Raw genomic sequence first — 22151 nt, 5'->3', positions numbered from 1 at the left:
GTTACACTTGCTCAAATTCTGTATTTATTTATTAGCATTTATCTCAAGTCAATGCCACTCCTGTTAAGGGAAAAGACAATTGGATGAATTGTGTATGCAGAGATTTGACATTTACTTACCCCTGCTGTCGATGATTGTGCTGGTTTACATGGACAAAAATGAATTTGCATGCAATGTAGTGGAGAAAGTAGCATGGAAATAAATAATACAAAAAAAGAATAATTTAATGAAAATTTCTGGCATTCTTAAAATCATTGAATAAATGCACACATACATCATGACATCAAATCATAATGCCTTGAGCATAAACAAGACAATTATGAGTGTGAGTGTTGGAGTCCTCAATAAACAGACCCCAAACCACTTCCATCCTATCTTGGTGAAATCATCATTAATACTCTAACATGGAACAAATCAAGGACAGCAGTTGTTCTGCTTTTAAAACCCGTGGAACAGTCATCATAGAAGATCGCCTTAATCCATTTTCTCAAACTGATATCTTTGATATTTTCAACTGTCATAATGAGTTGAACTAAATCCCACTCCTGCTGCAAGCCCACCTAATTGAACACTGGAGAAAACAGTCTTTGAACATGCAACGCGTGTGTGCATGTTTTTTTTATTTTTTATTCCTCGTCAGACTCGGGAGGAGATGGTAAAATTAGCTGTTCCTTACCCAGGGCTGTTCTTGCGGGAGCGGCGTCCTTATTGATCCAGAAGGACACCCAGGAGAGGACGACCGTTAGGATGCAGGGAATGTAGGTCTGGATGGTAAAGTAGCCCATGCGTCGACTTAGCTCAAAGTAGACTGTCATCACCACATAATCGCCTGGACACAGTGCAGAGACAGAAATGGGGAACGCTGAATCCTTAAATGACTCAAAAACAGGCACAAGGCCTGATTTATTAAGACAACACACTTGGGATAATTTAAGGTATTTTAAAAGGCAATATGTTATGTGGTTTTGACATGCCAGCTGGTGGAATTACAAAATAAGGCTACCTAATGTAATCCTATATTTCCTTGAAGGACACTGGTTTATATTTCACTGTTGGTACTAGCATTGTGTACATATTTTCCCAAGATGAATGATAAGTAACTCCACCAAAAAACATGCCATTAATAATAGATAATAAAGAATTAATATGTCCTTTATTGAACCAACTATCGTATCGCTGTAAATATAAAAAAAATGATACATTAAAGATCTTTTAGTGTGCAACTGAAATCATAGTAATATTCAAATGAAAATAAGTGCACAGTAGAATTTGCAGGAACTTCATGTTTACATAAAAAAGTCATCTCAGGCATGTCAACTGACAGATGAAGGCTTGTCTACATGGGTGACCAGTGGTCTAGATCCACGTCCTCAGTGTTCTACTTTCCTTGGAAACCAAATGTCACTTTCCCCCACTAGTGTGCAGTACCAAGGCACACGAGGATGTTTTTAAATGGTTATAAACACTAAACTAGAGCTACAACATTGAAACTAGAGCATCAACTAGACCATTCTAAATAATAATCCCCATACTTTATATCACCAATGTTGACAGAGTGTGATTCCTCTTCCACTTCCACAGTGCTGTCACACACTGCTTAATTCTATGCATGTATAAAACTGGGTAGGATGGCCTAACACGAAGCAAGCAACTTGAAAGGGAAGTGAGAGAGCATTCTATTGCAACAAATTGTGCATACTGTACAAAGAGATTCACTTAGCACACAAAACTGTCATGATTACTGTATACTAGTATGTGCAGAAACTAGATGAAACAATGCAAATCTACAGAATCTGTCTCGTCAGAAGTCAAAGAAATGCAAATTAATTACAGATATTTTTAGATCAAGACATAATCATCATGCAGAAGAGCTTGCTGAAACTCTCCTTCCCTTCCACCCCCCCCTCCATCCCTCCCTCCTTTCCTCTCTCTCCCCTCTCTCCTCCCTCCCAAACAGTTTGCCTTGCACACAAATCTGGGTCTAGCTCTTCAACGTGCACTCAACATTAACAATACAGTCTATCGCTGCTTTTGAACTTCAAGGTTTAGATCTGGACTGGGTAGAAGAGAGCAAGTGAGCATGAGAGTTCAAAAAGTGAACCCTAATAAAGCTCTGTCAATGTCACATAGAGTATGCTTCTTGAAAATAAGGTTAACTGAGGCTAATTACACCTCTAGGTAGATTAATATATAATGCAATCGTGAGCACTTTTCAAAACTTCATTAATTTTGAAAGGTGGTGGCAAACACATTAAAATGTATTACAGAAGTCATTTGAAGACTAGTTACTGGAGGAGCAATAGAAAGATTTGTCAAGAGACAAATAACCATGTGATTTCTTACATTGGTGTACAACCTTGACCAATTTTAGATGATAATGTCCATGCATTAATCTCAGTTTATTTTTCTATTTTCTATTTGTATATGCACAAATGGGTAGTTGGGATCAAGAGAAATTGAATATGTAATTTATCATACATTAATCTCTTGTCAGACCCCCCCCAAATGCAGTCACTGCACATTATTAAGCAAATTGCTCTGAAATGACCTTCACTGACACTGACATGAATATACATAAGCTATGACTAAAGCTAAAACATGCCAAAGTATCACACTTTACGCTGCAACAAACAGCGGTGTACAACCCCAAATCAGAAAAAGTTGGGACGTTGTGTAAAATGCGAATAAAAACAGAATGTAATAATCTGCAAATCTCTTATTGCAAAACTCATATTCAGTTGCAAAAAGGACACAGACAACATATTAGATGTTGAAAATGACAAATTTGACTATTTCATGGAAAATAATTGATACCAGCAACATGTATCAAAAAACGTTGGGACGGGGTAACAAAATGCTGGAAAAAGTTATGATTAAGTAAGTAAATTAAGTAAAAAAAGGAGGAATGTTTCACAACTAATGAGGGCAACTGGCAACATGATTGGATATGAAAATGAGCATTCCAGAGAGGCAGGGTCTCTTAGAAGTAAAGATGTAGGGGTATTCATCACTCTGTGTAAACCTGTGCACAAATGTAATTTGAATGCTTCTTAACATGAAATTGTGAAGTATTTGGGAGTTCATCATCTACAGGACATAATATAATTAAAACATTCAGAGAATCCAGATAAATCTTTGCAAACAAGGGATAGAGCTGAAAAACAATATTAGATGGCTGTGGTCTTTTGGACCTCAGGTGGCACTGCATCAAAACCAGACCTCTTTCTGTAAAGAAAAGGAGAGGAGAGGGCCCATCCAAGTATCCAACCTATCCAACTTGTTTGACAGTAGTGCTCAGTTCGAAACCCAACATCTATGACGGTGTGGAGTTAAATGAACTAATTAGTTAAATGAGGTGAAGCAGCACAGTGGTAAATATTCCCTCTCCCAACTTTTTTGAAACATGTTGCTGGCATCAAAATGAAAATGAAAATATATCTCAACTTTTTCTGATGTGGGGTTGTATGTAGGCCATTCTTAAACGACATCATTGGCATTTCAAACTGAATCCAGATCAGTTTGTATGCTCGGCTGGTGCAATTATTCAAATTTCATCCACTGGAGTGAAGTGGACATGACCAACTTTGAGAAGTGGATTCCTTTTGCCTGTGGTTGGCCACAGCTGATTCGCTTAGCAATTAGCTTGGTTGAGGCTCGACTTCCTGTCCAGACAGCAGATGTACAACCTGCTGTCGCTTGGCTACAGTGGTGAGGAGCCTGTCACGAGGCGATTCATTCACATCAAACTGAGAAAAGTGGCTTTCTCCAGATTCAGAGTGCCTCTGGCAGTTGTTATCATTCTCACAGTTGTGTCCAATCATTTTGTTTTTGGTCACTGCATCAAATTTAGCAAACTGTCTTTCAGACCAAAGAGGTTCTGACTGAGATAGAGAGATGTAAGGTAATAGAAAAAATAATCATAAATGCTAATTTAAGACATGGTAAGAATTTGCTTTTACCTGTAATTGTAAGGCACTTTTTGGAAAATGCAAATAACGCAGAAGATTCATTCATTGCAGTTACTAACCGGAAATCATGAGAGCACATCTTTTAACAAGTCAGGCAAACTATCATTGTATGATTTTGTGTATGATGAAGTGTAAATAAATCAATGCAATAAAATAAGAAATTGTGACATTCATGCCATTTTTATATTGACTGCAAACTACTTTCAACTTACATTACAGTACACTGATAATTCTAAAGGAGGAGATTTACATAAACAAACATTCAACAGAAGTAGGCCTACCTGCTGTTGTTGTCATGATGTCTGATGTGTTCCTGAGGCCTGTGAAATCAAACTGGTAGAGGCGCCAGGACTTCTGGTCAGAGAGCTCAATTGAGTTCCTCTTCCATTTGTAAATCACCTCCTCTCGAGGGTAACCGTCTGTAATTACAGAGACGGGTGAGCCAGTAACCCCCCCTAGCACCCAACTAATGAAATATGACCCAGCCTCTGATGTTCATGAGTTTAAAGAGAGCACCATTTATCATGTGCTGCAGGGATATTAATAAAGGGGGCCAAGGAAAATATTGAAGGTTTAATTATAATAATGATGAGAAAATATTAGAAATACATGGGGAAAATAAATAAATAATGATTGAAAAAATGACAAGCACTTACACAGATGTTTTGTAATTGTCATCTTAAATCATCTCTGATGAAACTGGCCCTAAGGGCCTAACATGTTGAATTGGTATAATCTAATACGTCAACATCTAAATCAGAATCAGCAATGCAATAGGGCAGGGCAGAGCAAAATGCTAACTGTTAGCTATGTGGCTAACTAGCATGCTGTTGACTTCTTCATAGTAAAAAACGCTGCACTGTTATGTGTAATGTTTAATGTGGGAGTGGAGTGGCCTGACATGTCATGTTGAGAGGTTCATTACTCAGTCAAACTTATCTCTTGGGCCATTACTGCTAATAGGCTCAAGTGAAGTGTAACAAATTAGCCTGCGGTGCTCACACTGTACTATGTTGTTAGCAACGCACAGCCAAAAAAAATAAAATAAAGGACAGCACACTCATTCAACCACATTCGTAGGCATACACACCCCTCCCCAACACACACACAGCTGATGATTTGGCAAATCACTTTGACAGAGCAGGCTGAGATAACAACCCTAAAGAACAAATGCTTAGGCTATGTCTTCACACCGGCTTACATGGGAGTCACTCAGTTCATCACTCTCTGTGAGAACAAACTAAGCAGAGGGCTTTTTTCTCCTCACACATTGCCACAGTAAAGACAGACACATACAGAATCTCTTGATAACTGTACTACAAAATGCTAACATTTTCTCTTACTCATACTGGACTGTGATGCAAAGCTTCAAGTCTGCCTCCAGTTTGGTTTTAAACACAGTTATGCAATCGTCATTTGAATTTACTAATAGTTTTATATCCACTGGCTGTCACGACTGGTGATTTAGGTTGCACTGTGTGCGGTGGTTCCAGTTTAGTGTTTGAGCCCGACAGACACATGGCATATCTTTGATACTGTAGACACAGCACAGGGCAATTACATCTCTCTAACCTCCCACACACTTGCCATTATATCCACATATAAAGACTTGCGTCTCTCTCTCTCTCTCTCTTTCGCTCGCTCTCTCTGAGGTTCTTACTAATGGGTTAGATGTTATCCTCACCTTGAAGTGTTCTGTGTCCTGTATAGGGCTATTTCATCTACTTACGTGACAGACATTACTGTATATGAGGCACTGGAGGTCGTTCTGCTATTCTTTACTGCACGCTCGGACAGTAAAGGATGAAGAAAGTACACAATTTATGTTTTTGTTTGTACTTTTTGGCCTCTTCCTCTGAGAGAATTCATCTAAAACATGCTGCTTTGATCGATCACAATGAAAAGATTAAAAAAAAATACCCTCACCATTATTGACCACAATTACTGTAGTGGACTGGATTGATTTATTAAGTTGCTTGTTTGTTGTTCAGGTAGCTTGTACAGTATATTGACTCCATTCTGCAGTGTGCAGATACAGTAGATGTCTGTACTCCATCACAGCAGCTCTGGCTTCCCTGGTGCGGTCTGGCTGAGGCTGGGGATAGCCCAGGGCTTCGCCTTACAGTAATTATGCACCTTTAGCCCCCATTTCTCTGCACTGATGCTGGAGCCACGCTGAGCTGGGATTTCTCTATAACACACTGGCAACCTCCATCACCTTCAACACAGCCTCCCCTCTGCCTGCATGTCTCAAACTAATGAACAACTTTCTCTCTCTCTTTCCTCTACTATCTATCTGTCTCTGTGCACCTTCCACTCCTCTATCTTCCACTCCTCCACTCTCCTTTTCTACCTGTCTGTCTGTTTTTTTTCTCTCTCATCTGGCTCTGATGTCTGTTATGCTCTCCCCCTCTTCTCTCTCCCTCCCTCCCTCCTGCTCCTCCCTCCATTTCTCCTGTCACTGCACTATATAGTGGACGGAGTTGATTTTCACTCTGCTGTGGCACTGAGGCTCATTAGGTACTAAATGTGTGTTGTGCATTTCTGATTAACTATGTGCCATGTTTTCTATGCTGACTCGCAGCACACGCACACACACACACACACACACACACACACACACACACACACACACACACACACACACAGAGAGAGAGAGAGAGAGAGAGAGAGAGAGAGAGAGAGAAGAGAGAAAGACACCACATACAGTAACTGACATTGCATTGTACTCCATGGGTGACCACTGGTTTCCTGTGTGTGTGTGTGTGTGTGTGTGTGTGTGTGTGTGTGTGTGTGTGTGTGTGTGTGTGTGTGTGTGTGTGCATCCATCCATAGGAGAGCTCCTCGTTCTCTGCAAAGGTGTAGGTGTGTGTGCGCGTGTGAGGGAGAGACAGAGCAAGCAGGGACATGTAGAGAGAGAGAGAGAGAGAGAGAGAGAACCACTGTGCATACAGCTTATGTGTGGGTGGTTTTGTTTGTGTTCTCACCACTACCTCTGGACTCACACCCTATCTGTTAAACAGCTGAACGCTAATTCTCAATGTACTCATGAAACAGTTATGAGCAGGTACTAATGCCAATACATATGTTTTGTTACATGTTTACCTGTCACTATTATGGTATTAACCCTGGAAAGTAAGGTTTCTGAGTGAGGTTTGAGTTTTTGATGCATAAAATACTAACAGAGTATCTATAATCCAGTATCACAGTATGGCTCGGAGTTCATTTTAATTCAAAACTCTACAGGGCTTTGACCTATGCTTCTTGTTCTGCTCTGTCATGAGAAGATAAACTATTTATAATGTTAGATAATTAATGTCAAGTGTGGGCAGAAGCCAAACTGTTGTCAGCAGACTGCACATAATATGCCATATGCTGTTGGACAAAGGTCATTATTATTTTATTAAATTATTCATGAAAAAGGAATCAGATTTGTCATCGTTCAGTTGTATTACTTAATAATAATTCCATATTTACATTACAGTGTGTCCTACATTATGCGTTTTAAATCAGACTTGATTAATTATAAAATCTTGTATTGTTTTATGGCCTTTCTCTAACAGATTGCATCTACTTAGCTTTGCTAAACAGTCCTCGTTGAGCTGATGCATGGCCATCTGTTATTAAGATAAATAATGAAATATTTAATTAGGGAATTTGTGCATACTGTATGTCAATACTCTTACCAATGGACATAATTCTGGGGCAAAGGATTTTTCTTATTCACTTATTCACTTAATTTAACAAAACACAAACAAATGTGTGCACATTTGTCAACAGTACCTCTGGAGAAGGCATACACGTTCAGTAAATGTTGGCATTTAGTGAAAATGAATTAAATATATGCTCAGAAAGGTTGCAGGCAGGGATGAAACCTGGTACAGCTATTTCTGGAGTCCAGTTCTGAAGCATGTTGTTTTGATATTCTGTGTCTGTTTTCTCTCTCTATTTTATTATTTTCTCAATCTTCTTTTGTTGACCGACATTGCATCTCACCCACTCCATAAATGAGTTAAATCACTACTGTACAGAACATTTGAAGGATTCTGGCATGCTGCTCATTGTCAGCCATAATCAAATTTTATAGATTTTATCCCATGAACAAAGAGAGGAGAAAATACAGGGGGTAAATAAATAAATAAGTAAACATCTATCTCCATGGGAACGCAGGAGTGGCCCAATGCTACATCACAGCGTGAATCAGTCATCTTTTGACAGATACACAGTCTTACTGCAAGCCTGGAACTATAACTGAGCGAATTAATCCTTTAATTTGGAAAAAAAACTAAGTAATTAGTTTAGTGACATATAAGCACAAAAGCATAGAAAGATGCAGAAAAATACAGAGGAGGCAGAAAACCAGACTAAGTAAGTGCCACATATTTCTATATGTTCAATATTTCTCTCTGTGTCCTTCCACCAGACTCAGAGGCCTTTAACATTCCATGTTAGGGTTGTATGTTGCAGGCGTCATCACTTTTCTTGATAAGAGGTCAGAGCGACCTCTTTTCTAAAAAGCAGAGACTCTGTGCCATAAATTGATTAAAAGTTTGGTCAGCACCAGAAGGAGAGTTTACTATTTACGAGTTCACATCATCATTTCTCCTTTCCATATCAAAAGGGGAAGAGCTGAATCAAGCTTATTTCACCTTCAACATTTGGATATCAGACAGTTGAATAAATACATTCCTTTTCTCTCACCTGGACTGGCTCGGCGTATGGCTGAAGCCGCAGAGCTTTGCTGGATTTTATTAATGAGGAGACCTCGTTTTTTGGAAGGGGTGCATTAGTGCATATCAGCACTGAGTATGCAGATTATTTGGAAGGCTGCTTATTTGAAAATGCACTTGAGATTATGATTAGCATTTCAAGACCAGAGCCAAAAAAGCAAAGAAAACCACTCGTTTTCCACCTCACTGCAGCCCTCTCAGGCTGCTGATTAACAATGCATTAGTAAAATGTCTGTGTGATGGCTGGTGAGTGATCCCCTGGCATAGACACACACATACACATACCCGTGACATACTGTACGGCTCAAAGGTTTTCCTTTTCATTGCAACAGGTAAATAAACCCTGCAACTAGGAGAAAAGATAGCAATTTAGAGTTGCGTTTTGGCAGTCTTGTCTGTATAGCCACCTACATTTCAAAGCAGGCCAAAGGTGAGGGGAAGTAAGCTGTTGTTGAAAACACTGGTCTCTACTTTCAGGGAATAACCTTTAGGAGAGACATTGGAGCTGAGAAAACAGACGAACAGAAAACAGACCAAGTGCAAACCACCCGTGTCTGATGGGAACATCAACACCCACAACCTTAAATTAGACAGAGCCGAGACGTGTGAAAGTTGCATATCTGCTGTGCTCCACAATTGTAATATTAGTGAAAAATAGCAGAGTAAAAATGAGAACCATTCAAACACGATTCCACTTTAGCCACCCACCTACCCGCAAGCAGGCTTAAGAGTACTCAGTCAAAATGATACTTTGTTACATCAGGGGGGGAAATCAGAGAAACAACACAAGGTGGAAATCAGCCAAACATATTCACTTGGGGTCCTCTACACCAGCTGTAACCTTAAGCTGTCTTTCAAGTCTTTCAAGAGCAACAGAAACGGCTGGTCCCAGAACAGCCTTGGAGGCTACAAAACCAGTCAGCCTTACTGCTTTGATATCAGGTATACCACCCACAATCCTAGTTTACAGAATGAGTCTTTAAAAGGAAACAGTGACTGCTGGCACTGGTACAGTGGGCATAGCATGGGCATAGCATGGGCAGGACGGACAGCTATGCAGTTGAGCCAAACCGAAGAAGGTTAAGTGCTTTGAGAATGCAGGCAATGAAACACATTACGGTTCTCATGGTGATACCGTAACAGCAGTCAGACAGAATGTTAGCAGTTTTAGTTCAAACATAACTGAACATAACTGTAGCCTAAGCAATTTTTATCATCACAATAAGTAAATTACACTGTTTTGAGAACATATTATCATTTAAAGCTGCAGTTGACAAGATTTGTTTGATCATATTCACTGAAACCGACACTACGCTCCGACAGAACAACATAAATCAGCCGGTTTTAGAAAAAAACCCACACTTCTACCTCCACCTAGAGCCGGTTAATTGTTTTGCAAAAATCCACAGCTCCCGGTTCTTCTGGTCCAATCAGAGCAGGGCTGTGTGAGATCTGACTGTCAATCACAGTCTGGTGCAGCCTGGTGCGCTCTGACAAGCACAAATTCGATGAGAGGGCCTCGGTGGTAGTGGGGGAGGGGCATGAGAGTTGTAAGTAAACATTCAAAGTTTTGACTCCCCTCAATCTGTCAGCCAACTGCAGCTTTAAACCCATCTAAAATAATGATTCCTGGTTGTCTTTAGTGATGGGGGTATTAGTAGTTTCATAACTGTCCAAAACTACACCACTGGTATGGTAATACTGGTTAATGCCTGATCTATTGTGTCAAATATAGCCAATAGCCATGACAAATAGCATGACTGAGACAGATTTGAAACCAAATCAGACATGTGGAAGACTATCACAGACCCACATCTTTAAACATAAAGCAGAATACAATATATTTATTTTGTTGCTGTTGCTATACTGAAAAGTGAAAGCCAAAAGTGCATTCCAGGCAAGCACACTGATACACTTTCAGGTTCACCACCTGCAATCCCCCACATTAAGACCCCACTGTTAGGGGAAAAAAAGACCACTGCTCTTGGATCTGTTTCACTTGGCTACTCACAGCTGGAGAAGCTGAGGGGGCAGGAGTGCTCGTCCATGGGGAAGTTGTGCAGCTGCAGCTGGCATTCCGCATTGATGGTCATCCTGCAGAACAGCGAGAGTCAAAGAGTCGGGAGTTAGAGTTGGCGAGGCACAGCACCGTGCTGCGCTGTGCTGCTGTGAGCTCTGCCTCGGGCCTGGGGTATATCCAGATTAAACCCCCCTGGCTCAAGGGGCCTTGCCTCGCCTCAACGCAGCTAATTAGCAGCAAAGCGAAGTGCATCAGCCAAAAATACATCCACGTCGAACAGGAGGGGTGCTGTTGACCAGCATAGCGACGGTTGCTAATCCCTAGCAACAGAGCTTACCTTTTTTGTTGCAAGCACGACAGGTGAGTCTATTCTAGCAGCACTGCTGTGATGTTGTAGCCAGAGTTGTCTTCATGTTTAAAGTCCGTTTTGCTTACAGTGACCACATAAATGAGTTTATTTTCACTTTAGGAGTAACCAGGTTAAATAATCTATTTATGTTCTGGGTATTCACCTTATTCTGCCACGCCCATTTTATAACATTATTTTCATTCTCTTTGTGTGCAAACTTCCGGTCGGTTATGGCTAAGCTTCATTGGATAACACGGCAGTAGAAGATGGAGAGTCTAACTTGAGAGGAAACAAAAAATGGCATCAGGAGGTCCGATGGCAAAATTGTACTTCGCCACACAAGGCTATTCACCTCTATGGAGTGAGTAGATGATATGCAGCAGTAGCCTCCCGTATCGTATGGAGCTATATTTTAGAGAAGGACTGGCCATTTTCAGCACAGTATGTCAATACATAATTGTCATAATTCTTATATTCTTGTAAAGTGCTTTCTTTCTTTTTACCCAAAACCCAATGCATTATGTACTGTCTAAAATGCTAAAAACCAAAACACTTAATGCGGAGCCGTTGGCTATTACAGAAACTTCCTGATTCGCAAATCCTATCTTATCTGTTTGGTAACTATGTTTAGGCTCTGATTTAAGGAAAAAAGTCAGTGTTCTTATCCTAACTTCAGGTGTATTACAGAAATGTCTTTAGTCACCAAAAATAAACATTCCTAACTTTAGGATGACCCATACATATGATGCCAGTCATCTCGATAGAACTCTGCTATCTCAATGTATCGCAATGGATACTGCTCAATGGGAAGTTCAAACACAAAGTGGACAAAGATGGCGGACCCCCCCTTCCTCCTCTGTTTGTGCACGGAATAAGGTAAATACAAGAGCCAAATTACACTCTAACTTGAGATTTAGTTTGTGAAATCACTTTGCCACAATGTAAATGGACTCAGTACTGAGTACTAAAAAGGACTCTGAGTGGTCAAATGGAGCTGGCCAGCTACAGCACAGCTGTACAGCTCAGGTCAGTCAGTTCCATGTCAGAGAGTGTCCTGCAAATTGATTAAAACCCCTCAGCTACTGGGAGTGGCTTGGGGACTGGCTCTCTCAGTCCCTAAAAGTATATAGGTCAGCCTGTGCTCCCTATGTCCCAGAATCAGTCACAAATTTGCTCCAGTTCCACTTCACCACCAGCTCCTCCTCCCCTTCCTCCTCCTCCTCCTCCTCCTCCTCCTCCTCTTCCTCCACTTCGCTCCATCATCTCCTCCCTCAGTCCTGAGAGAATGTCAGTGGTGTTTGCGGTGGCTCTGTGCGGTTACGGGGGGATGAATGGAGATTGAAGCTGACACGTCTGCATGCCCTCAACCCCCCCTCCCCCCCCCCCCCCTCGCTCGTTGTCACTCCGCGTTCACGTGCCCAAGCCCGCCTCAGAAATGCGCGCTGGCTCTGCCCCACCCGGTCACTAGGATTTGCCTGCTTGCGTTCATAACAAATTAGGCTGTTCCATCTCGTACCGGGAATCAAGCACAGAGTACAGACACCCCTTTAACAGAGTGGAGAAGTGGCCTGAGCTGACTCCTGCTACTTACTGTCCAGGGGGCCAAAACACCCATATCACCATGGCTACTCTATGATGTCCTCTATTTTTATGACATACTGTATATAGCAAGACAGGTACACACATTAAGGAGTGACACATTTCATAACCAGTAGAGACACAAGCTATTGCTTGCAGTAGCTACTGGCAACACAAATACAGCAAAGAAACCCTTTCAAAATAAACTCTTTTATGAAAGCTCTCCAAACCGACCAAAACTCAAAACTACATATGGTCAAGAGCTGTGGTCAGGCATCTTGCTGAGCAGAGGAGAACCAGTTGTGTTTATTTACCTCAGTGTGTACAGTATCCGACCATCGTTTGATATCCTTAAGAGTTGATTGGGAGTGGTGATCCAGTGAGCTTCAGCGCGTTTGGAGTTGCGGAAGATGGTGTCCGGTATCCATATAAGTCCGACCATGTTGCTGGTGAGGGTCAGTAGTTTCATGGTGCTGTTGTACCTCAAACGCGTGTCTGTCCACGCCTGGGCGAATATGATGTCAATTTGGTACTCCTGTAACCCAAAGTCAAATATATTTAATGGGGTTACACATCTTTTAGGCTAGAATACAACAAGAATAAAATGATCAGGAGACATACAGTACACGGAAAGATTAATATCATAGAATTTAGTCATTAGAAGAATTGATTTAACCATTTACAACAGTTGGCCTTTTGATGTACTGCACCCTGCAGTTACTGCACACATCATTATTTCATCTGCAGGGACCTCCTAGGGTTGAACCACGTATGCTCATTTTAAAAATAAATAAATAACAACACAAAAAAACAAGTGTATTGCTATTAATAGCTAATTGCTTAAAGCATCCCAAATGACCCCTTTAGCTGTTATCCTCTACCCATTTTCTCTCAAAAAAGTTTTGTGCACCATGTTCCCATAGGGATGAACATTCAACTAAGACATAACCTCCCGGTATAACCTTGTTTAGAAGTTTCAAAACAATCCTCGACTGAACCGGGGGCGGTGGTAGTGTAGTGGTTAAGGAGCTGGGTTAGCGTGCAGTAGCCTGAAAGTTGTCGGTTCAATTCCCGGCTTCCACCGTTGTGCCCTTGAGCAAGGCACTTTACCCCAAGTTGCTCCGGGGACAATGTGATCCCTTGTAATATAGCTGACATATGTAAGTCACTTTGGTCAAGAAGTGTCTGCTAAATGTAATGTAATGTAAAATGTAATGAACCTTTAAATCTATAACAAACCTTTTCTCAGGTGCAAAGTGCCTCTAGAACATGTACACAATAGTTACATAAAGTGTCCACACGTTTCAGACTGAATAAAAAGACTTTCAGCTCTTCTGTCACCGGGCCTGACTGCAGCCTGACCTTTTCCTAACTCTCTTGGCTAGCATGTGACAGAGAAGTGCATCATACAGGTCCAATTAGAGACCAGATGTCCACAAGAGCGCTCACTTAGTAGCCCTGACCTTTAGCTGTAGACACGAGGGTGAATCACGGAGCGGCAGAGTGCATTATTGCACTGCCAGTCTAACCGCAATCAAGGAGGACAGGGCTCTCGTAAATGTGTTGATTAAAAGGTCAAATGTTTGGGACAAATGCTCCAACATTTTCCCCTTTGGCCGGAAAAAGCACAGGGAAGACTCAAAGGGTATAGCCATAAAATAAATGATTAAATATTATTCTATGTATTGTATACAATTAAAGCCTTTACTATACTTTAAGTTATGAATATCCAACGTTTACATTTTATTTAGAAAAGCTCCTACAGTTGTCTCAATAAATATAGGGCATGTCATCGTAATTCAGGTGCTAAAGACTTTTTACTGTAATCTGGGGTCATCCAGTAGCAATGGCACTTAGGGACAGAGTTGACCCACATACCGGAAACTACATTCAATTACAGATCAGCTCTATGGTAACCAACAGACACAAGAGAAAGCTGTCTGAGTCACAAAGCTTCATCCACAGTGGAGAGAGCTTATCCACAGCTATCTAACAGACCAACTCTGCATGTAGTGTGGTAAGAGTTAGCATGGGCTTTAGGGAATAAAGCCCTAATGCATTTTGCATTGGACGTGCTAACTGTAATAATGAGAAACCTGATTAAACACTATTATCTGGACATTGTTTAGGTGCCAATTTCTAAGCTGCTGAGTGATAATGATAATGATTGGTAGTTAGGTATGGGTGTGTTCCACTGCATGATTAAGGTCATTTGAGGCTCTGGTAGGAAATAAACTCTCTATGCCTTCTTTCTCGCTGTCTTTTCTTAGTTGTTTCTCCTCCACAGTTTAACATTTGAAAAGGAGCATGGGCAGTGCTGGAGGTTAACCAAGTGTGTGTGTGTGTGTGTGTGTGTGTGTGTGTGTGAGAGAGAGAGAGAGAGAGAGTGAGAGAGAGAGTGAGAGATTGTGTGAGGGTGTGTGTGTATGTGTGTGTGCAAACCAACTCCAACTTTAGCTTGAGACCTCCACACGACGGCACAAATTAATTGTTCCTGACTTGAGCAGGGCGAGCGAGACGACAGAGATTGTGAAAAATGGCCAGACATAAAAGCCATTTGAATTATGAACCATTAAAGGTGTCTCTGGGAGACAAAAAAATCAGGGTTATATGAAGCTGTCTTGATGGGTTCGAGACACTTAGATGGTCTCTTTATTGCTTTGATGTCTCCTACCTTTCTTTCAATGAGACCCGACACTTCAGTGAGAGAAGATGCCAAAAATGAGGCGAAAAGAAACACTAGTGTCACATTCAATTTATTGTGTTTACACGGGGCACTCTGATAAGAATACAACATAGGCTATAAAAGAGTATAATGTTAATTGAACACATTACAATCGAAAGAAACATATGGGTGAGATGTCTCTGCTTAAATCATCTGCATTGACATCCTTTACTTATTGTCTTTAAAAAAACAATGTTCAACCTCAATCAAACTCACACACACCAGTATTTTTGGGGAGATTGAAACTCCATCTTTGAATTATGACTATTTGAAATGGCACATAATGTCAAGCCAAGGGTGAGCGAACAGCTCGGGGTGCCAAGAAACCAGAAATTGCATTTGTCAGCTTGCCATGCCACCAAATCACTACCAGCTTTGGTGCCTGGACCAAACTGTATGTGAGAGAGTGCAAATATGCAGATGGGTGACCAACTGAATTTTGCCAGTTTTTTTGTGTAACATGCCACCACACTGGACGTGGTGTGCAGGAGGGATTGATTTCAGAACAAAGATCTGATCTGAGCGTGGGACGGAAAACAGATAGCATTGTGCTAACAGTGAACACCACTTCTGTGACTTATGAGTGCATTCAAAACACCTTACCATGCAGTCTGAAGCAGGATACAATCTGCTATGAATACAATCTCTTTCAAAGGCGATCCATTAGTAGCTAAAAAAATAAAACGTTTTCAAAGCTCATCTACTGAAAGAAGTGTTACTTGTGTGGGTTGGTCTTGTCAGACCACCCATTCTAAGGATATTTTATCTATTATCAAATACATGACTTTCGAAGATTAGTGCCTCACACTTCCATATTGCTTCATTAGCATAGGGGTGTACGAATGGACCCTGCTTGCCTGCGCTGTAGACTCCTGCATGACCCCTGTAAAGCACTTCATTGACCTGGCTAGAGACCTCTGCAAACATGCCTTATGCCTGCTCCTTGTGTCACAAGAACTTGTGAACTCAAAAACCAGAAGTGTTTGCAAGGAGTGCATCTAGGGTGTACGGCCTGGTGTCCCTCTGTTGATCTTCAGTGTAGGGATCCTAACAGCTAAAACAATGTTGCAAAGACCTGAAGCACTCAAGCGGGTGACATATTTCAACATAAACACATTCTGAGATTTACTTCATTTCACAAACATAAACACTCGTCAACTGAAAAAGAACACAATAATTGTCTTCCTTGGATAAATGCAACCATCAAATAAATAGTATAAAGGCTATAATGCTCCCCACTAACGTGTGCTGTTGTCTACCCTTTGTAAGTGCATTCCGTCTCATTAAAGTGATTGTTTGAGGCACTCTCCAACCGAACTTCCTGGTGAGGGTGTCAATGGCGTGACACACAGATGTTGCCATCTACACATCTGATGCCTCGGGCCACCGCAGAAACTCTTTTCAGAGTGTCTGACGCTGCACAATCTGTTGAATAATTCATTAATTTAAAGCAATGCTATATAGCTTATCACAGGGACTCCAGAGCCTATATACATTTGCTCATGATTAAAAAACACACAGCGATGCATCAGAGAGAGACAGAGAGAGAGAGAGAGAGAGAGAGAAAAATGAAATGAGATGCACTACCTCTACAAGAAACAGCCAAGACTACCATTTATGGGGTATTACATTGAATGTGTTTTTCCGGCAGCAAAAAGCTGCAAGTGGTATTTATTATAGGGAAACATTGAGAGATTTCCCAAAGAGACAGTGAATGGTTGTATGTTTATATATATGTGTGTGTGTGTGTGTGTGTGTGTGTGTGTGTGTGCGTGTGTGTGTGTGTGTGTGTGTGCTTGTTTGTGTGTGTGTGTGTGTGTGTGTGTGTGCATGTGCGTGCATGTGTGTGCGTTGTTTGTCTGAAGTTCACACATTCCCTTTGGTTATATGGTATCTCTGTCAGGCTCCACAGTTCATCCACACTGACAAAAACACACCCAAGGTTGTTTGGGAAAATCAGACTGGCTACTAAATTGTAGCTTTCCAAAATCAAACAAGCAGTCAAACTCAACATGTTTTGTTATAAATCTATAACAAAGTTCCACTTCATGATTTATTAAATCATGAGGCCATTTTGCAATTTTACTTTGCCTAAACCCAACTCTGTATCATGCCCCTATTTGCAGAAGCTTTTAGAGGGTCACTGTGAATTATTGAAATGTTGAGTGCTATAGTGTTCTAACCATGGCATCCAGTGTACTAACTGTGCTGGTTGGTACTTCATTCAAAAATCCCCTTTCTTTCAAATGGAGGGGAAAAAACATCTCATGCCTTATACTACCTGCATTATGCAGCAAGGAAACAACATACATATTAGAGTTCTCTAGAAACTTATGCAGTAAGGATCATGTGTGGTTTTTGATACCTGGTGACATGAACAGTTGCTCAGGGCAGTATCTTGTGAGGGGCAGCACAAGTGTTTGCAAAAAAATAAATAAAATAAATAACATCGGAATATTTGTTCCAAATGAGTTTGGTTCCAAAACGCTATATCTCCATTTTTAAAAACATTAAAAAGTCATGTAATTTAATTGTGTATTTCAGGTCATATCAATAAAATTGCGTTTGTGTTGTTTTGATTGAAACATGATTTATGAAAATGCATTAAAATGGAGGATATAGCTTTTTGGAACCAAACTCTTCATTTGCTACCTTGATTTGCGCATATCAGTTTTCTATTGTCCATTTGCACCTCACATCAATGATATATCATGTCACCGTGTGGGGTGGTGTGGGAGCCCTCTCTGTTTTGTGCAGGCGCTGGATGGGGTTCACCTGGGGCATCATATAAGCCAGAACCACTACTGGTGAGGACACAGCAAACATAATGGGTCCCAAGCAGGTTCTACTGGGAGTGTGAAGCCAGGGAATGAGAGAGATTATGAGACACTTCACAGCAATGAAGAAAAATGCTACTGTCTCTGTGCTGTGGAACTCAAAGTCTTCAGCAAGCTGATTAAAACCATCAGTCATCCACACAAAAAGTGACAAACTGTTCAGCGAGATTAGCCCACTGAAAATGTAAACACTACTGCTGCTGCTACAGCAGCAGCAACAACTACAAAAGAATGAATATTTGCATGGAGAATGGGTGCCATATTACATAACCATGGAAACTCAAAGAACTCCTTTCATTCAACTAGTTTAGGCAACAGCTCAGGCCACAGGTTGCTGGGTAGATCTGAATCACTTTGGTACATGAGCTTTCAGAACGGAACAAAAAGCTAAACACAAGGCCTGCGATACAAACAAGGTCCCTGTACATAATTGATGTGCACTTCTAGCCTCCGTCATTTGGAGGCAGGCAGGCAGCCTGCTTTTGCTTGCTCGTTCTTCCAGAATTGGAACAAAAATGGACATGCATGAACCGGAAAGGTGCTGTGACTTCATCGCTCAGAGGATGGAACGCTGCGCGAAGATCCATGTAAGTTAGAGAGGAGGCCTCGCAGTTATGCCAGCCCAGTGATGAAATGACATTTTTCCACCTTTCCAGCGTTTTCTATGTAAGTCTATGTAAGGGATGATATTTTTTTCTTCGCCTTGTGGGAGTCCATCCCCTGTTTCCATTTAGTTACCATAACAAGACCACAAATGTTTGAATTACTCAGAAATAAGAAGAACTCAGATTTTGGCAATCTTTGGTAAACTTTGGTATTCACCCTAGCTTCTTTGCTTCACAAAAAATAATTAATATTTGTTAAGACTATTACCGGTAAGTATTTGCTGAAATAAGATTGCAACATATTGACTGAAAATGTACTGCACTTAACTAAATAATTATAATCCTGACAATTTTACACTGTTACTGATATGGTCTTAATATGTTACCGCAAATGCAATATTTCCAGTTGCAATATGTATGAGTGAGGGGATTTAGGGACTCTCCTATATTATATTGATAGGCATCTATGGAATTGTTAATGTACGCCTGGAGATGTAATTTGGTGGTGGTCTGAGACACAGCCACTGGTTAACTGCCCAGACGCCCACACACAGTCATCCTCATTAACCAACCGAGCCTGCTGCACTTCCTCAGAGCAGCACACATCCATGCAGTGCTCTCAGTGTGTGTGTGTGTGTGTGTGTGTGTGCGCGTGGGTTTGTTTGATTGTGGCTTACGCCTCTGCATGATGTCCCTGCTCTCCTGACCCTGTGTGACCTTTTGGTGAACTCGGACGGTCAGGAGTGCAGACTCGCTCAGTATGGTGCATCAAATCTAACAGGGTTAAATGAAAAGAGATCGCTGTGCAGAAAGACATGTTTATGTTCACATCAGTGTGTCTTTGTGTCTGTCTGTTAGAGAGAGAGAGAGAGATACTCACCATATCAATTGATGAAACTGGTCCTATACTGTTCACATATATGTCAACATCAACCATTGTTGGCTTACCTATGGCAAGAGAAACAGAAATTTACATTCACTGACAATCTGTTACAACAACACACATGCCCAGAAATAGCATTATACAGGATTTTTGGCAACAATAGACACATAAATCCCATGATTGATATTCTTTTTGGAAAGGCTATGTGTGCATTTGGCCTTTCACTGCAAAAGAACGGTAAGGACAGGAAATGAGCGGGAGAGAGATGGGATCCCTGTGTTGGCACTTAGACCGAATATGGTATGGATGCTGCCGCCTGCGCCAAAGCTCCCCCGGTTCATACTCTTCTTAACCGCTTTTTATGAAGTCAAGTCATAACAAGTGCAAACACGTGCAGTCCTTGCCAGAGTGCTTGTCTTTGCTTGTGTCAGTATGAAATAGAGTTAGTGATCAGGCACTTAAATTACATGTGGCGCCCACAGATTTACAGTTCTCTATCTCTCAGCTGTTTGCCCTTGCCTTGCCTCTATATAGTCCTTGGCAGAGGCATCAGCCACTTAAACTGTCATGGGAGCCTGCAATGGATAGCATCGCAGCCAGCCCTACATGTCACAACACGTCAGCTCCCTGGGCATGAATAATTCCACTGGACTCGCATAATTAACCGCACTCAGAGAGAATCCCTGGCATACATATTTGGGGGATTCTTCGCTTTTTATCTTGCAGATTTAAAGGGTCTGCTAGATTCCTTGAGTTATTACCGACATGCGTGTGTCTATTTTTTGAAAAGACACATCACACGTAGGGCTTTATGAAAGTTTCACTGCCATATATTTTATAAATGCTTTGTGTGTGTGTGTGTGTGTGTGTGTGTGTGTGTACAGGCACAATGTAGGATTTATTGACAAAGTATTGCAGATCTTTTAAATGAGCAATGTGACTTTAATTATCATGCTTTTAAGCTATATGTTCATTACATGGTGTCAAATGTCTTAAAGTTGATGTTAGTTTAATGTATAAATGTAACATGATGACATGTTCCCCATACAATGAATAGGGGAATGTGATTGCTGTGTTAATGCTGATATTTCAGCGATGGCCTGCTTGGTTGCACTGTGGTATCGTGTCTGGAGCAGATGGAAGACAAAGTAAAACATTTCCATTGATGAGGATCCAGTGAAAGAAATGTCTGAGAGTTTTTGAGAGCTGTATGAGGCATCGGCACATCAACTTTCACTGTCGGACCCCCAACGGTGAAGGCAGAAACTCGACCAGAGCATCAAGCGCACATCTCCAGAAAACACAAAAACAAATAAAAGCATGCTGAGGAGAAAAAAAAGACTATGCACAGCCTCTAGCAGCATCTCTTTCTCTCTCACACCTACACTGAAGACCCATGCTGAGGCAGGTCAGAGAGGTAGAATCTTCCCTATGCATTTGGCTGGGGCATTTTTGAGTAAACACGACGCAAGCAGGGGATTCTTAGAAGAGATGGAGAGACTGCAGGTAATGGAGGGAGAATATTCACTGCGGCTATGTGAGTTGACTATGGAATGACTGCACAATGAGGGGGAGAGACAGAGAGAGAGAGAGAGAGAGAGAGAGAGAGAGAGAGAGAGAGAGAGAGGCTCCATTGTGACAGTGGGTGGACAATAAGTCCAGAATGTTCAATCATACTTTGGAAGAAATCCAAGGTATGGGGCTGCAAATCTGGATGATTAGTAGATAGACAAGCCAAGGACAAATGTTGGTTGCATGACTCAATATATACTCAATATATAAGTGAAGAGCTGTACCTATAGACATGGATGCCATACAATCATCTTCTACTTGAAATTCTAACTATGAATAAGCAAGCTACTGTATTCTCTCTCTCGGCCACAATAGTCTCCCCAACAATCTTCCAAAGCAGAGATAAGGTTGGTATGCTTCATTAATGGAAAAAGAAAAATATATCACTATATTAAACAAAACAAGCGCATTAAAATGGCATGATTTTTTTTCTACATGGCACATGGTGAAAAAAATCATGGGAGATGTGAGCATGTCCATACAGGCCTAATTCCTCAGTGCACATCATGGAAAACATAGACTCGCACGCAGGGCCAAAACAGGCCAAGTGGACGTAAACCCCCATCAGTGCACACCATGTCACGGGCATAGAGAGGTCATCATGTCCACCAGTGGCCTCAACCCAGATGCAGACTCGTCCCCACTGCCTGAATCTTCTTTGACCCACGCCACTGGACCAGCGGTAACCCTCGAGGGGCACTTCAGTGCCTGCCTGCCTGCCTGCTGTTGCTGCCCTTTAGAGTGCCCGCTGCCCTGCTTTTTCTGAACAGCGTCCAGCGATGTCCAGCGCTGAGATCCACCATCTCTGCCTCCCTCAGTTTCATTCCCACTTCCTCAGAACAGCTTATTATTTTCTGCTGTCTGGTTTGTGGGATACTTGAACA

General features: G+C 41.4%; 1 protein-coding gene across 2 annotated transcripts in view; it reads right to left on the bottom strand.

Annotated features, from left to right (window-relative positions):
- Positions 1-22151, bottom strand: part of LOC121698919 (gamma-aminobutyric acid receptor subunit gamma-3-like) — a 47505-nt gene that overhangs the window by 6420 nt on the left and 18934 nt on the right. For both annotated transcript variants that reach the window (XM_042081433.1, XM_042081432.1), the window contains exons 3-7: positions 19693-19760; positions 12960-13180; positions 10710-10792; positions 4250-4387; positions 677-829 (exon numbers count right to left, since the gene is read on the bottom strand). In XM_042081433.1, coding sequence (XP_041937367.1) covers positions 677-829; positions 4250-4387; positions 10710-10792; positions 12960-13180; positions 19693-19760 — 663 coding nt within the window. The remainder of the gene's footprint in view (positions 1-676; positions 830-4249; positions 4388-10709; positions 10793-12959; positions 13181-19692; positions 19761-22151) is intronic.

The sequence above is a fragment of the Alosa sapidissima genome, chromosome 23 (genome assembly GCF_018492685.1).
Source record: "Alosa sapidissima isolate fAloSap1 chromosome 23, fAloSap1.pri, whole genome shotgun sequence".
Taxonomy (NCBI): domain Eukaryota; kingdom Metazoa; phylum Chordata; class Actinopteri; order Clupeiformes; family Clupeidae; genus Alosa; species Alosa sapidissima.
Note: the sequence above shows the minus strand (reverse complement) of the source record. Positions and strands in the feature narration are given on the sequence as shown.